Source organism: Phoenix dactylifera, chromosome 10, assembly GCF_009389715.1.
Source record: "Phoenix dactylifera cultivar Barhee BC4 chromosome 10, palm_55x_up_171113_PBpolish2nd_filt_p, whole genome shotgun sequence".
NCBI classification, from domain to species: domain Eukaryota; kingdom Viridiplantae; phylum Streptophyta; class Magnoliopsida; order Arecales; family Arecaceae; genus Phoenix; species Phoenix dactylifera.
In genome coordinates, this window is record NC_052401.1 from 6,354,688 (window position 1) to 6,370,520 (window position 15,833).

General features: G+C 39.3%; 2 protein-coding genes across 2 annotated transcripts; one reads left to right on the forward strand and one right to left on the reverse strand.

Moving 5' to 3' along the window:
• The first annotated feature begins 267 nt into the window (after positions 1–267).
• On the forward strand, positions 268–2,738 carry LOC103697395. The gene is made up of 2 exons (XM_008779241.4): positions 268–1,620; positions 1,804–2,738. Exons 1-2 carry the CDS (start codon positions 1,413–1,415, stop codon positions 2,295–2,297), a joined length of 702 nt encoding a protein of 233 aa, XP_008777463.2. The 5' UTR covers positions 268–1,412; the 3' UTR covers positions 2,298–2,738.
• Positions 2,739–4,673: 1,935 nt separating this feature from the next.
• Positions 4,674–15,062, reverse strand: LOC103697396 (26S proteasome non-ATPase regulatory subunit 6). The gene is made up of 8 exons (XM_008779242.4): positions 14,824–15,062; positions 14,609–14,723; positions 6,997–7,087; positions 6,755–6,900; positions 6,440–6,659; positions 6,253–6,361; positions 5,393–5,561; positions 4,674–5,079 (listed from the first exon to the last, which is right to left on the reverse strand). Exons 1-8 carry the CDS (start codon positions 14,957–14,959, stop codon positions 4,905–4,907), a joined length of 1,161 nt encoding a protein of 386 aa, XP_008777464.1. The 5' UTR covers positions 14,960–15,062; the 3' UTR covers positions 4,674–4,904.
• Between the last annotated feature and the right edge of the window lie 771 nt (positions 15,063–15,833).

A 15,833-nucleotide genomic window follows, 5' to 3' on the forward strand; every position in this document is an offset into this window, starting at 1 on the left:
TCCTAACTTTTGGTTCAATAATTAGGTAGGTCTTAGTGAAACATTAGAACGCTATGTGGCCAAATTGTTGACACCTAGAGCATTGGGTCTGGTGCCTAAGGAAATGGGGAAGGACTACAGGTGGTGCGGCCAAACCAATTTTAGGTTGGGCTACAACGGAGGTTGGTGGTTTAGGGGTCCTGATGCTTCGCATAAGCTTAGGGACCTCTTGTTTGACTTCTTCATCTAAAGCTCGCAGGGCAGCGAACTGTTCCATAAGAGCCCTCAAAACGTTGAAATCCATGGCAGCTACGGAGGTTCTAGGTTGATTGAAATGGTACTCCTTACCACTACGGGTTGGCATGCAAGGATAACACTATGTACGATAAAGTAAAATGCTATGTCACTAATGAAACCCTAATAAATATGATGTAGAACCAAATTTGATGCAGGATAACCTACCAATGCAATTTATTATGATTTTAGAGATCCGCAAGTTTTCACAAGAATAACTTAAAGTTTAAATGTTGCTGATTTTTACTTCGGTTATTCGGAATTAAGGATTAAGATTATTTAATTTAAGAAATTAGATTGCAATCAAGTAGTACAGTTGTTCCGATCCTAAAGTAATTTGATCGAAGAATGCTGAGAAACGTCCAGTTGCTAGGGTGTGCTAATTTAATATCTAGATTTAATGGATAATAGGACGGGTTCGGAAGTGAAAGGTTCAATGTTCTGAATTTTGATGGTAATATAAGTTTTCGAAAATATGGCTATCATGCAAGAGAGCTAGAATATAATTAGATGAACAAGCCCAAGAAAAATGGAAATCTATAACTTGTTCTAAAGTAGACGATCAATCGCTTGCTCGTGGACTGGGGCGACGATCGGGGTACGGTTGCAGCTGATGGACCCTTCAATTAGCTTCAATTGGCTTCAACTTAGATCTGATCACAGCAATTTGGCGGGTCTGTGGATGGGACTTTGAAGCAGTGGGCAGCCTAAAGGGCGCTGGGCTGCAAATGGGTTGCTGCAGGTAGGCCTGTTGGGCCCTGTGGTGAGTGGCTTGGGCGAGGATGTGGGCGCAGCCCGTGGACTGGGCGCGGGAGTGGGGCGCGGCTTGTTAGGCTGTATTGACTCGTGAATGAGGAAGAAAGGAGTGGAGATGAAAGAGGGTTTCGAATCCCTCTGGATTTGGAGAGGGAGAGGAGTGAGATAGAGGCACCGACAGTGAAGAGCGGTCAGCGGAGGAGAGAAGGGGAGAGGGGAGAAGGGGAGGGGGTGGCGGCGGCCCTAGTGGTGGTCGGACGGACTGCTCGGCGGCGGGGAGGCACAGAGGTGGAAGTGGCGGTGGCGGAGGAGCTGCGCTCGGGATGCTTGGAAGGGGAAGCGGCACTCCGCGGTGGTGGCTCAGGCGATGAGCGACGGCAGAGATGGGCGGTGATAGCTCGGATGCCGGTGGGCGCAGGCGACGGAAAGAAGAGGAGGCTCGGAGGGCGGCGGGGACGGCTGGCGATGCGGCAGCGCTGCTCGTCGGGTGGGCGGCGATTGGACAGCTGCGGCGCGGTGATGACGAGGCTCGGCAACGGCGATGGCGCGGTTCACGGTGCAGGCGGAGGTTGAAGATGAACAGTTACAGAGGTAAGGTTTTTTTTTTTTAAGTCACGTGCGGTCACGTGAACTTTGTTTTCCTTTTTTTCCCGCGTGCAAGGCACGTGATACTCTTTTCTTTTCTTTTCTTTTCTTTTTTGGATCCGGGCTACCAGATTCGGGTGAACGGGTTTTATGACTTACCCGTTAATCCTTTCTTCAACCTCCCGATAGTTTTGGGAGGAGGGCTTCCAATCCTTGCGGCTGCGGGGGAAGGCTGCAGCGGCAGTACCAGCGACGGGCGACTCCGGCAGGCGGCGGCGGCCGGTGGTGAGCCGATAGCAAGGTGGTCATGGCTCCGACAGGCAACTTCCGGTGGCGGCCCCTCTGTGGGTCCGACGATGGAGAAAAGGGAACGGTGTGGGATTTTTGGAGGTGGAAGGAGAAGAGGGAAAGGCTCAACAGTAGTGATGGTTGGCGGTGGGTTTGATGCCGAGAGGGAGGGTGGCGGTGAACCAAGGGGCAGTGGTGGTGTTGTGAGGCAGTGGCGATGGTTGGAAGCAGGGAGGGTGGTCTACTCCCCATGGGTTGGTGGTCGTAGGTGGCCTGCAGTGGCGAGCGGGGCAGGGCTAGTCGCGGGTGTGACGGGTGGTGGGGAGGAAATGCCAAAGGGGTTTTCCCCTTTCTTTGGTGAAACTGAGAGAGAGGGTGGGATTTGGTGGGGGTGAATGAACAAGGATGGCGGACCGTGGTGGGGTGAGGCTGCGCATGGGGCAGCGGTGGATTCAAGTGGCGGCAGCGGCAGACGTGGAAAACAAATCGAAGTGGTCCGTCCAGAAACAGGATTTTGGGGCTTTGGCAACAAAAGCAAAGCCGAGGCTCTGATACCAAGATAATGGCGGACAACTGCAGGGGAAGAGAAGGAAGAGGAAGAAGAAGGGAAGGAGAAAGAAGAAGAGGTTATAGAGACGCAGAAAGAAGAGAAGAGGAGGAGGAAGAAAAAGAACAAGGAGGCTAGGGTTTTTTTATTCAATCATCAATCGCCTCATATATGAGAGGGTGCCTCATATATGAGAGGGTTGGTCTTTATATAGACCTTACATCTTGACCAAGTCAAGTAATCAATTGACCAAATCAATCAATTGATACTAATTAAATTTGGACCCTTACATCAATTAATCTCTTACCAAAATTGGTCCACTAAATTGACCCAATTACATAAACCCAATTGACTAGTCTGATAACAAAACAACTAACCAAATTGACTTCACTGAGAGAAAAGCAAATAATGCAATAAAAAAAATAACTCGGACTCAAATGGACCCAATCCGGATCTGACTCAATTCGAGGACTCAGGATCATCTAAATGAAAGGCTCTGATGTCCCCATCATATAGACTCTTGTTTAATGTTGAATTCACTGTACTTTGATTGTTTCACCATTGCTGTTGGTGGTTAAGATGTTGGTCGACATCTTTAATATATTCCTGGTTAGAATTTCATAAATCTTCTCCCCAAAAAAAAAAATGTTGGTAGACAGTATACATTTTCAAGCTTTTTTTAGAATCATTTTAAAATATTTGATAACCAATTGCCATATGAAGAGAAGAGGGACGATGGGGTGCAAGCACATGAAGTCATCAGAGGACAATAACAGTACATGCAACAAGCATAGGCCTATGCAAGCAACTAATGATCCATTATATGGATTTGCCACAAAAGGAGACTAAATGGCACACAATTTGGTCATCTGCTGAGGGATATAGAAATAATCGCGAACACAGTAATTATGGATATTTTTTCACTTAAAGTAAAATAAATAGATCATGGACATTTTTTGAAACTTAACCCTCAGTTCCAAACCAAACATATACATGAATTATTTGCATGCGATTTGCCAATCATGTACAATGCACCAGAGACAATCAAAATAAGCTACATCTTTCTTGCCTCGGAACTAAATCCTAAATAATATCATTTCAAGCAAAGCATACTTATTTCCTTAGCTGTTTCACATTATTCCTGTGATGGAAAGAGCCACAGACTTCTCCAACTTGATATAGTAATGCAATCATTTCATATTTTGAGTAAGAAACGAGCTGTGCTTTTTGTACCATCATATAAGGGCTCGTATCAATCCATGTAGTTCTCTAAACCAGTTTCTTCATAAAGCAAACCAACTTCTATAAGTTAACCATCATATTATCCCTTGTATTGTTATATACATTTCTCTACATAAATTACCATGAAAGAAGACAAGTTTAACTTTGCCATATACATATCCATTTCCATTCAAATAACTCTAGCTTTTGCATAATCACCTACCGTCAGACCTCCATTGTTTAGTCTAAAGATCTACTCATGTCAAAAATCAAAAAAAAAAAAAACCTCATGCACGGTAATCAAACCAATCTCTACAAAGAAACCAGAAAAAAATCAATTTTCCAACCACTGACTTTTTTGTGTTTTATGGAATTTTAACCACCAACCCTTATCCTCATACATCTGAAGCTTTCACAACTTAGAAATACATCTTCTGTTTCAAGTTCAATATTCAGAATAAGACATACCTAGTTAAGAGTTTGACATTATTTTGACAACCAAATTCTTGAAAGGGAGCTACAAAGTTAAGATAATCATCACCAATCATCACTTCAATTTGTTGGACATTTATCTGATCATTGTGGGATAATTAAGGGAATATTAATTTACACAAGTTTTGACTCTTTAACACTTTTAGTTTACAACCAACATACTCTCTGGAGGAGCATATCTGAAACTTTCAACCACATTCGTTGATTCACATGCCACTACGGTAAATTTGCTTGATTGCATAACCTAAAATATTTTTCATTTACTTCATATTAATTTTCGAACCTTGATTTTTAGAAACAGGAACAAATTCTAGACATTCAGACCACTTCATAATTGTAATTAGACTGCATTCTTGGAACCCGTAATTTCAGAAACATTAACCTCGCAAGCTCCCCTTCACCATTTGTTTGGAGATGATTGTATTCTTCACAATCATTCCCTCTCGGTTTCTTTTCAAGTCATCATTTTCCACAGCTACACTAACTCTTTTCACGATAACAACAGAAATTGATAACACAAAGAGAAGCTCTGCAACAAACCTTCAAGCTCAAGCAGAAATATACCAGCTAATACAGTTCTCATACGGTCACAGGCAATACCGCATTCTTCAGCAAAAGAATCTCAGGGGATAACAATCTCCGAAATGGGTGGACTGGTGAAAAACAGTTCTATTGAATGAATGAGACTGGAGTTGCAACGAAAAGCCTAAACTAGGTATACATTTGAAGCCAAATACCTAGTTTACAAATCTATCACACGGGAAAGCTTCTGGATTCGGTTCAATAAGAAATCCCCTTGCTTGATAGTGGCTTGATACAGAGCATTTTTGGCATCAGGTCGGTTAGTTTCGAGAACACCAGCAACTTTGTCAATCTTGCAATGAAGTTTCCCAGCTGCTATGAAACGAGACAATTCCCTGACATGTAAATTGTAGAAAAGTGAGCATTTCGAACTCTATCTAGCCAATAATAAGAAATATGTGAAGTTAATAGCTGCTCAACTAAAGGCAGTCAGGGAATTTTTTAAAAAAAAAAAGCACCAAAAAACAAAAAAGAGATCGATCTCAAAAAGGTGCAGGCACCACTTGCATTGCAACTCTCGTAACATCAGTGGGATGTGCACCTCTGTGAAATGGTCCTCTTTTTTCTTTCTTCTTTTTTGTTGAGGTCCTAGAATAGCTTAACATAAAATGCTTTGATGACGTGCAAAACTCCAGCAGATATACTTACAGATCTATAAAATCCACAGATACTCCAAATGCTGTCGCCATTGCTTGCATAGTTACACTTTTGTAGGACTCAAGGAACTGAGAATAAACAACAGTGCGAACTTCCCTCATGTAGTACCGAAAATGAGGTTGTAGATAGCGATCTAACTTTATCTGCTCAGTCAAGCCAGCTGAGAACAATTTTGAGAGGGGGGGGAAGAGAAAAACCAGTCAGGCCTTATGATTGAAAACACCATATTTGTATAGAAATTTAGGAATATTTTTCATGCAATTTTGCTTGAGAAATGCAAAAGGGCACTTGATTCTAGTGACATCAGTTGCATAAACTGAATCATTCCAGTAAATAGACTATATTATTATTGCAGACGAGGCTGGAGGATGAAGATAATGACAAAGAATTTGAACAGGGTGTGTTACATGGAGATGTGCACAAGGATTGCTATTTGATAGTTGCATGCCACTAAAAGATGATGGAAATATTCTGCACATTTTCTGAAAACTGTCATCATTCTTCAAATCTTACAATCAAAAAGCGAGTGGAATATGGGAGGTAAATGCTTCAACGAAAATGATGCTTAGGTAAGTGAGCAGCTGATATAGAACCACGAAAGTAGACTTGAATAAATTAGATGAAGCATATATCATGTGTCATCACTTCTTGAATAAAATGTAGAACCAGTCAATATGAATTAGAGGTGAATGGATGTAAATGCCCCAAAGAAGTTACTGATGGAAAATCTTAAGATCCACGACAACCTCCAGTAAACTTCCACTCCACTTATTCACACATTAAGCAAATGCCAAAAAAAAATTAATTATAGTTCAGAATTAAGGTATGTACAGTGAGATTCATTCACTTACAGAATGCCGAGAAAAATGACTTGTACTGGCAGCTATAAAGGGAGTTAAGAAACTCGGACAGATAAGGAATTTTGCCGATTACAGCAAGGATTTCTGGTGCGTCCACCACCTGTCACATATTGTGTCAGAAATTTACTTATCTTCCAATTTCAAATAACCAAATACATATGGAAAAGTTTTTGAAGACCTTTTGCTTAAGTGAGACTCTATCCAGTGATATAACGCTTGTGAGAACAGTGTAGAAGATGAATGTATCGTAAGAAAAGAGTTCATAAGTCGTAAAGGTCGATATGGAATCCAAAAATAAATTTGCTGCTTTCTTAAAATTCCTGGTGGCCATGCAGTATAGGCCTTCATATACTTTTAAACGGTTCTTCCTCTCCCAGTCACCTCCCTCCTCAAACAAGCTGTCATCATTGTACAAAGACATAAGAGAAAGGTTTGCATCATAATTCACCAATAACAAAATAGTGCCAAGTAAACTTTTAAATTACAATCTTACTTCTTAGCCTTGTCAATTGATTTGGAAATGAGATCAAAGTCCATGTAAAATAATCCAAGCTGTAATGTGTAGAAGACCAAGTCCATCTTTTGACCCACAGCAACTGTTTTCCCTTCAGTTATTTTGAGCTGCTCCAATGCCTTTTCCTACATGGAGAAATGATTATAAGCAAACATTAGTATTCAATGTAAGCAATTTTGGTATTTAGACCGTATCAGTAAATACAAGTAATACAGAAATACCTTATCACCGATCCGAATGTACAACAAGGACTTAGCCAGATGAGCTTCACGGACTTCACTTTCTCCTAGATTTTCTTCAGCATCAGCAATCCTTCACATTGAGAACATAATGTTATTTGAGGCAGTACATCATAGTGGATGAATAAAGTAATGCCAGTATCTATTTTAGGGAAGTTAAATAATTGGGGTTTAAAAAAATCACTATAAGATCCAGCAATTAGACAGCAGAAGTTTTATGTGCAGTTTGGAATGTGCAAAAACATCAGTTTCTTATAGAGAATGAATCATGATCATATGTAACATCTTGCCTACACTACCTATTCTTGAGCTACTACACCAGTTTTTCTGCACAAAATTCCTGGAGATAGCAGACTTGATAAAAGATAAGGATGGTGGCATGTAGGATTAGTCCAGAAAAATGTCTTTGTCAAATTCTCTGAATGGGTCGTTAACATTCCTTGCTGTCACAGCCCATATATTTGTTAATGTCAACAAAATGTTTACCTGCAAGAGTTGTAACCCCAGGTCCTATAGTCAAAGTGTGTGTTGTCTGTGTCACACAGAGAGGAGGAGGAGGAGGAGAAAGAAGGAGGAGGAGGAAGGGGGGGGGCGGAATCAAAAGCAACGGTGATGCAACCAGCTTCAAGGGAATCTAGAAATGGGAAATGGACCTTTTCTGGGCTACAAGGTTGTCCAAAAGTAAAAGATAATGTGTCCGCTTTCTGCTGTAACGGCAGAGGAATTTTAAGGATTATTCAAGTTCTTTTACCTTTTATCTGTGACAAGAAAAAAAATCTACAACTATTTCCTTTTTATTTCCCTTATTTTTCTTTGACAATATCCTAACAGGTGGATGCAAGGTTTGCCGTACCGGTGCCGTACTAGTATAGGCGTACCGAGTGTCGGTACGGTACGATATGCGGTACATCAGGCATACCGACATTGGCGTACTGATACCGGTACCCATCGGTACGGATACGGTACGCCCGGTACCGACCGGTGCAGCATACCGTGGGTGGATGAGTCTACCATTGTATATCAGATGGACATGAGAAATATGAGTTCCTAGTTGAGCTGGGGGTCTTTTAGTGACTCATATATGTTGGCAGCAGTTGTCACCAGGCCTCCTTATTGCCTGTAAGGGGAACACTGCTGCTTTGGAAGAAAGACAAAAAAGGAAGAAAGGGAGCAAGGAGGCGCATGGGGAGCCCATCAGATAAGAGATGACCTAATCTTAACTAGGCTTTCGATCTCTTTCTATAACCATCCAGGAACCCATCCTTAAGACCTAGATCACTTCCTAGAGCAATCAAAGAGCAGCACACTTCATGATGATTAGCCGCCACATGAACAGCAAGATATGAGAAAGAGCAAATCAAGTGATAGCAGATGCGGTGATAACTAGACTTAGATTTGGATATCCTAAAGTTTGAATCTTGTGGCCTGTTTATTATCATGAATTAGATTGTCAAAATTAAATGTTTCTAGAATCATGTGAAACATGATTCCATTTTTTTTATTTTTTAAGTGTGATTATTTTACTTTCATAGCGTGTGCCAGTGAAAACGATATACCCAAAGCATCAAACAATAAACACATTAAATATGATGTCTAACTTTTCTTCTTGACTTGATAAAATTACTTTTTTATGACACTACCTACTTTTGACATTTCTAGTATTTTTATCTTTGTACCAGAAAGTTAACACTCTCAAACCTAGAACCAGATCGCAAGAACTTCCAAAACTGCTGAAATCAGGATTAATTTGATGACGCGACTAGATTGAAGCCAAATCAAACCTTGACAGATTAATTCCTCCTTTTCCAAATGAATGCATGATCGATGATTAGTTCAAGGATGTTCCTGTATTTGAAAGACATGGCAGGATACTCACACTTCAGCTTTTCAAGGCATCTATGATGTGAGAAGACTGGAAATGTGGACTTGTTCAATACTGGAAAGTAAACCTAAAATTAAGTGAAGACGAAGACGAATTATTTCCTCGACCATTAACTTAAAAGCTAGATTGATATACTTTAGATAACTGCATTATGCAGAACTCGAATGGTATATCAATTGCATTTAATCAAGATATTGAATCTCAGGAAACAGTTGTAAGATAAGAGGCTTATCCCCACAAAAACTGTAGAAGGCCATAGTTACAGTCTGAGCTACAATAGGCCACTCCATGGTGCAGACCCCAAATAATGGAAGTTCAACTCTAAGAGTAAAAGTAATTGTAAGAGTGGGAACTTCAGGTTGAAATCAAACTGTATGCTCACTACTGTACATGAAACTGTTTCAGGGGGTTAGGCATGAATGATGGTTAAGTAAAATCATTAAAGAGTTTTAAGCATAATCGGATACAAATTTTTATTGACAAGCTAAGGTTTTATGGGATAATAAAGGAAATTAAGGGTTTTAAGAGTGCAATTTGCAGGTTCCTTGTTGATATCTGACAAGTGAAAAAAATAAAAGTGGTCTTTTTGGTTTAATCAAAGAAAATTTGTGTTTTATAATTCTAGGTAGCATCTTCAGTCTGGATCTAGTGCTTCAATGTTTAAGTTTTAAATATCCAAGGTCTTTCCATTTAAAGTTTAAACCAAGTGCTGGAACAAAGAACTTTATAAAGAATGAGTCATTATAGATTGATGATGGGAGCATCCTCAACATGATTGGAGCTCTAAGGGTCACAGTCGAATCCTAGGTTGAGTCCTTTTTTTGTTCTATTGAGTTTATGTCTGCTAAGGACCTTGTTATGAGGACTTGATTAGTAGGAGGAAGTGCTAATTAAAAAAACTGCTATATGGCAACATCTTAAATGTTTGAATGGATACAGTTGTACTGTCCAAGATTTAATTTCAGTCAATGTCTAAGATCATTACAACAGAAGGAAGAGAATGGCTGGCCACTTTGTGGAGTTAGTCTTAACCATGGAAGAGTGAACGAATCAAGGATAATATATAACCAAGGACTCTATGAAACATCAAAGCATCTCCAATGTAGGATTATCTCCAATAAAGGATTCTACCAAAAACTGAAGATTATGGACAATCTCCAATCAAGAATGCTACTTGCACAAATCTGGAAGATGATGGAAAGAATCTAACCCTACATGGATATGCAAAAGATTTCTTTTTGTTTCTTTTTTTGTTCAATTTCTTCGTAGTTCAGTCTCACTTTTTTGGAAGATGATATCCAATTCTGGACAGATTCTACCAAATATGAAAGAATCTTCAATCAAAGATTGTACCATGGAATACTATGAAGAGATTTAAGCTCCACTAGAATCTGAACAACTTCTGTCCCGCCTTTTTTATATTTTTTTTTATTTTCTTCATTTTTTGCAGCATTTTCCTCTTTCATATGGTATTGAAAAGCTGTAAAAGCTAAAGAAGGGAGTAAGATAGCTAAAGTCTTTCCATCAAACACATCACTCCCATAACCTTAGTTTTTAAAGCTTATCTTTGTTAATTTTGATTTTGTTAGGCTGTACAATATAAAATATTAATTTTTCTTTACATTTGCTTTCCGTGGGATTCTTTCCCAAAATAACTCACTATATTGGCTTATATAAAAGGCACCATGTCCTTCTTATACTACTCTTCCCTATTCTCTTATAGAAAAGGTGTAAGAACTCCCCCCTTCCTCTTCCTAACAAGTTCTAATGGGAGTATCAATGTCACCACTTAATGTCTCATCCCAAAATCATGGTTATAACTAACTACACCGACCAAGCTAACCAATCTCCAGAAACGTCATCTGCCCCATCACCATCAACAATTAATAATGACCCCTAAGACCAGACCTGCCAAACTCAATTGCCAAAAACTGCTTCCGTACCTATTTAGAATGCTAATAGTTCGTGCTCACTCATACTCGCTAATAACAAACTAAAAATTCAGTTGGACTTAGAGCTGCAATTGATTATATGTTCATCTAATTTAGGTAAAAAAGTGCCACCATGGTTGGTTATGGTGCTGAGCGATATATATGACCCAACAATCAAACAAACAAACATATGATTTGATAGTTTGTTAGTACGTGCATAAAATTTTCTTTGCTCTTGGTTTGTGAACTAAAGTTGTTACTTCTTCACAAGTTGATAGATATTGAAAAGGGCAAGAAAAGGAATGGGTTATATCTTAGCAAGCTAGGTATCAGCTGCCCATGATTATATTTAGTTTAGTTCAGCAAAATCCTTTTCAAAAATAACTTGCTTTATTTCAAAGAACCGATTCACAGTCCCTTATGCAGATGTCATAGCATGCAACATGCATCACAGCTGACTATGATTATAGCGACTGAAAGTTATGTTTATCCTAAATATAATCCATAGGTTTTGACATCCATGCAGATCCCTACCAAACCGTGAAGAATGAGCAAACATAGTTCACAAACCAAGTGCAGAAAAACTTTATACATAAACGTAGAAGCACACTTTATTTTATAGAAATAAAAGAAACCATGAGGCATCATGACTCTAAGTCAGCTAAGTTCTAGTTTTATATTAAAACACATGGTATAGTGGCAAAAAGTTCGCAATAATACTATAAGATAACAAATGCAAGGAATGCACAGCAGATTTTGCAGCCACTGGTGGTCGGTTACCAACAGCCAATCCTTGCAAGGCTGGTCCCAAGGATCATCTTGTTGATTGGGGATTGTGGCAAGTTGACGAGGTAGACAGAATAATTCATGGCCATAATTGATGGGACAAGACCTGATGCCTTTTAATTTACTTCCATTAAACTTCATTAAAGAAAAAGGATGGGAAAACTCGCACCTAGTTCGCACTAGAAGACAATGGGAAAACAAAATGGGAATATGACAATTTCTATGCATAAAGCCTATGGAGCGAAATATTTCGGCAACAAATTTTGTGGAGACAAAGGGAAAAAATGCACATGAAAAAGATGAAAAAAGAAATGTTGCACAACTTGCTAAAAAAGAAAATAATGAAGATAGGATTAAGCATAATGAATCTGCAGGGAAAGGAATCAGCTCTCCTACACCCTATTTTAGCTTTTATTTACCATTTAGGAGGAGGAAATAGGATACATATAGAAGAAACTAAAAAAATAAACAAAAAGAAACAAAATTTGGGGCTTGATTATCTCCACCATCTTTATTCCACGTGCAAGATAATAACCTTAGTTAAAGATCACCTTCCATATGTGGTAGAGTCCTTGATTGGATACCATGCTTCATGTGGAATCTTCTACACTCCGTCACATTAATTGGAGATCATCTTCTATAAAACGGGGAAAAAAACTAACCAAGAAAAGCTAGGATGCCATACCCAGCCTTACATGCCTTGTGGCCATGCCATGTGACTGATGCTAGCCCCTAGAAAAGCACGATCGGAATATGAGCCAGTAAACAAGTATTCTTTGAGTTAATAAGGTTCAACAGACCAAAAATATCCTCTTTCCTCAAACCCTTGAGAAAAACCAAATTATTCCCAAAGATGCTTGCCCCTCAAAAGTCTCATATCTTTCTCCTCCATCATGCCAAATATCAGCCAGGCAGAAGTCTTGAAGCATGGCCTTCGCGCACTTCATCAAGGACTTCAAAAAATAAGAGGCTCCAATCAAGGCAGCAATCTAGTACAAGTACTAGGTTGTACACTATAGAGTGCCTAAGCAGACGAGGTGAAGGAGAAGCAGGTGTACAAAAAGGAAGAGTGGATGTTCAAGGTACAGACCAAGGAAAGGCAAGGCATTTCTTCCAAAAGATTGATATCAGGAAGGATATTCTCAAGATGGTCATTTATATCCTATCTAGATGTCCTAGTTCTAGTAAAAAAAAAAAAATTTCTTGGAAAGAAGGTTGATGGGACTCAATCTCACCCCAACTGGTGGCTCACTTTATGAAGATGGCATGAGCATGGCTAAAGTCCTCCTGATGCTTTTTTCCTAGTTAGTGGCCTAACTCAACAATTAATCAAATTAAATTTATCTACGATGAAGAAAACGTAAGGAGGTAACCTGTGGAGGAGACATCTAAACCAATGGATGTTGGAACACTTTGAGCTATATAGGCTTGGCAAGATGGAAGTGAAGGAGAGGGAGAGGTTAATGAGTTTTGCTTGGGAGTTTTTGAGATGAATTAGTTAAGAAAAGGGTATCTTTCATTCTGTTAAACCTTATTACCTTTCTTGTCCTTTCTTTTCATAGAAATTAATGACTGCTCTACACCATACACTCTAAAACTCCTTAAGGGTGTGTTTGGTGTTGCTTCTGCTTTTTAAAAAAATTCTCACAAAAGAAGTAGCCGAAGCTAGATTTTCTAGTTTCTTCTAAAAGCACTTTTGTAACTTTCTCGTAGAAGCACTTTTCAGATATCGTTACCAAACAATTATTTTTCTAGAAAAAAATTCTTTAGAAGTTGCAATAGTATATTTTTAAGCAACACCAAACACGTCTTAAATTCCCATAAATCTGTTATGCGAATAGCCAATAGGTAAAAGAAATATAATCCGCAAAATCTCAGATTTAACATCTAAAATCAACAATTGCCTTTTCTTTTGATTAAAAAAAATGTGTTTATTAAATATAGTGGTGAATGGTTGCTAGATCTTGTTTTCATGATTTCATCGCAATAGTAGGGCACAGATACTGATTTCTAGTGATGGCCTTCTGCCTTCTGTAGGAGGAGTCTAAATGCCCCTTATAGTATACATGGTCAATATGCAAGTCATTGAATAAAGGCACTAGAAATAAATAGGCTAGGAGTTAAGCATCAATTAGTTAGAGGAGGAAATTTCAGCATCATCGTATACACATGTGCCCAATTATCAATTTAAAGGAGGTTTGCTGATTTATTGACCATTCCATATCAAAGTAAAAGAAAATTTATCTCCAACATTAGGCTCCATTAAATTGCTAACAAAGCAAAAGAAATGACAGTCTGCTAATGAAATTTTGTTTCCAACATTTGCAAGTAAAAGAATATTTATGGACGATAAATAATTATAAGGGAAAAGGAGTCAAATATTTATCTAAGCAGCTAAATTTTCTGGCACCATTCAACTGCTGACTTTGACTAGAAAATAACAAATAGCAAGTGAATCAAATAGAAAAGGATAAATATCCTGGCCACTTTCTTTACTTCCATAACTCTCTTTGTCAAATAAAACAAGAAAAATTTCTCAGCTTTTTCATTTCTTTTTATTTTCTGAGAAACTAAACTAAAAATAGTGTCTTTCACCCGCCTATCCCAATTAAATTTGCTCCATTGCCACAATCTCTTTCGGTCCAATCAACGCGATAAGAGATCTTTCTAGGAGATCTTTCTAGGATTCGTAAAAGACATACTCCGCAGGCATCAAAATTCAATTTTTCAGAGCAATCATAATCATGCTACCCTAATTCATTACCTTAATACAATGACAAATATTTTAGGACATTTTTTCCTCATAAAACTTTTAAAAGAAAAGCCAACATCTTTCAGAGTTCACATGCATTACGAATTTATCATACAAACAAACATCTGTTTGGTAATCACCAATCCGTAAATTAAACTAAGAAAAAATTACAAAAAATGCCAAAGTTAAGAAGAAAAATTAGCCAAAAAAACCAAACCCTAAGGTAGGGAGAAGGGATCTTACTTCTCGTCGAGCTTCTTGAGCTCGTCCTCGATCCTCCTCCGCATCGAATCGAGAACCCCGGTGTCCATTTCCAGCACCGATCTGGCGGCGAGCGACTCGTAGAGCGGGGCCATGTCTAGGGTTTCCACACGAGAGGATCCGGTCAGTGGCAATATCGGCAAAATCAGGGGAATGGAAAGGGGAAGAACCGGAAGAAGGGTTAGACAGGATGTTACCGTGATCCATGACGGCGTGGAAGACCTCATCGCGGAGGCGAACCTTGTCGATGTCGTCGACGTCGGGGTGGGCGAGGAGGAAGAGCTTGTGGGCGAGAGCCAGGTGCGGCTGCTGACTACCTTCTTGCCCTTCCATCTTCTCCCTATTTACCTTCTCGCTGCCTCAACCCTTCCTTCGCCTTCTCTGCCTCCCTCTCCTCGACGATCTCTTGTGCCCTTTTCTTTCGCTGCAGCCGACTTCGGCCGCTTTTTATGTTTTCGTGCTGCAGGAGCTGCCTGCCACGAGGCTTTCTTGTGGGCCGAGAAATTAGTTTTCATTTGCGATGATGTTTCATTTGCGAGGATGTCGGCCCAAAAAGCCCGTACAGATAGGTATCCGTTAATCAAAAATCCGGGTTTGGGTCAAAAAAAAAATTTCCAATAAACCACTGAGTTGGGTCGGATTTGAATCTTGAAAGCTAACCCGTAGTTTTATTGGATCGGATTTTGATATAGGCTAAGCCATATTGAAAGCTAGAAAACCGACTTAAGTAGTCATGCAGTACATATACATATACATACATGCATATATACATACATACACACACACAAACATACATACATGCGCGCGCGCGCGCACACACACATATATGGTTTCTATCTGCCTCTAGTACACAAGAAAAGCAAAAGCATTAGCCACCAGATACCGGCTTTTAAAAGAGTATTGGATAGTAGTTCCTTTGTTTCATTCGTAACTAAGATGGCAATGAATTTGCACTAAGGTCTCTGAAGCTGGCTAAAGGCAAGCAAGAGCAACTTTTTTTGCTGAGTCCTATCCCAAGTTTCTGATATTGCTTTCCATTCATTTTTCTTTTTTTTCTGATATATATATATATGTGTGTGTGTGTGTATATATATATGTGTGTGCGCGCGCGCGCGCATGTGTGGGTACATATATGTGTATTTATATATGTGTGTATTAATATATATTGCCACATATTTAATATATTTTCGTGTCATATTCTTGTCCC

Bases quoted from the DNA above. Each gene is read 5' to 3' on its own strand.
- LOC103697395 (XM_008779241.4), top strand. From the start codon at position 1,413: ATGGGCGGTGATAGCTCGGATGCCGGTGGGCGCAGGCGACGGAAAGAA. The intron at 1,621-1,803 runs GTAAGGTTTTTT...ACCTCCCGATAG, and splicing joins GAAGATGAACAGTTACAGAG to TTTTGGGAGGAGGGCTTCCA.
- LOC103697396 (XM_008779242.4), bottom strand. From the start codon at position 14,959: ATGGAAGGGCAAGAAGGTAGTCAGCAGCCGCACCTGGCTCTCGCCCAC. The intron at 14,724-14,823 runs GTAACATCCTGT...TGGAAACCCTAG, and splicing joins CCACGCCGTCATGGATCACG to ACATGGCCCCGCTCTACGAG. The intron at 6,660-6,754 runs GTAAGATTGTAA...CAATGATGACAG, and splicing joins TCAATTGACAAGGCTAAGAA to CTTGTTTGAGGAGGGAGGTG.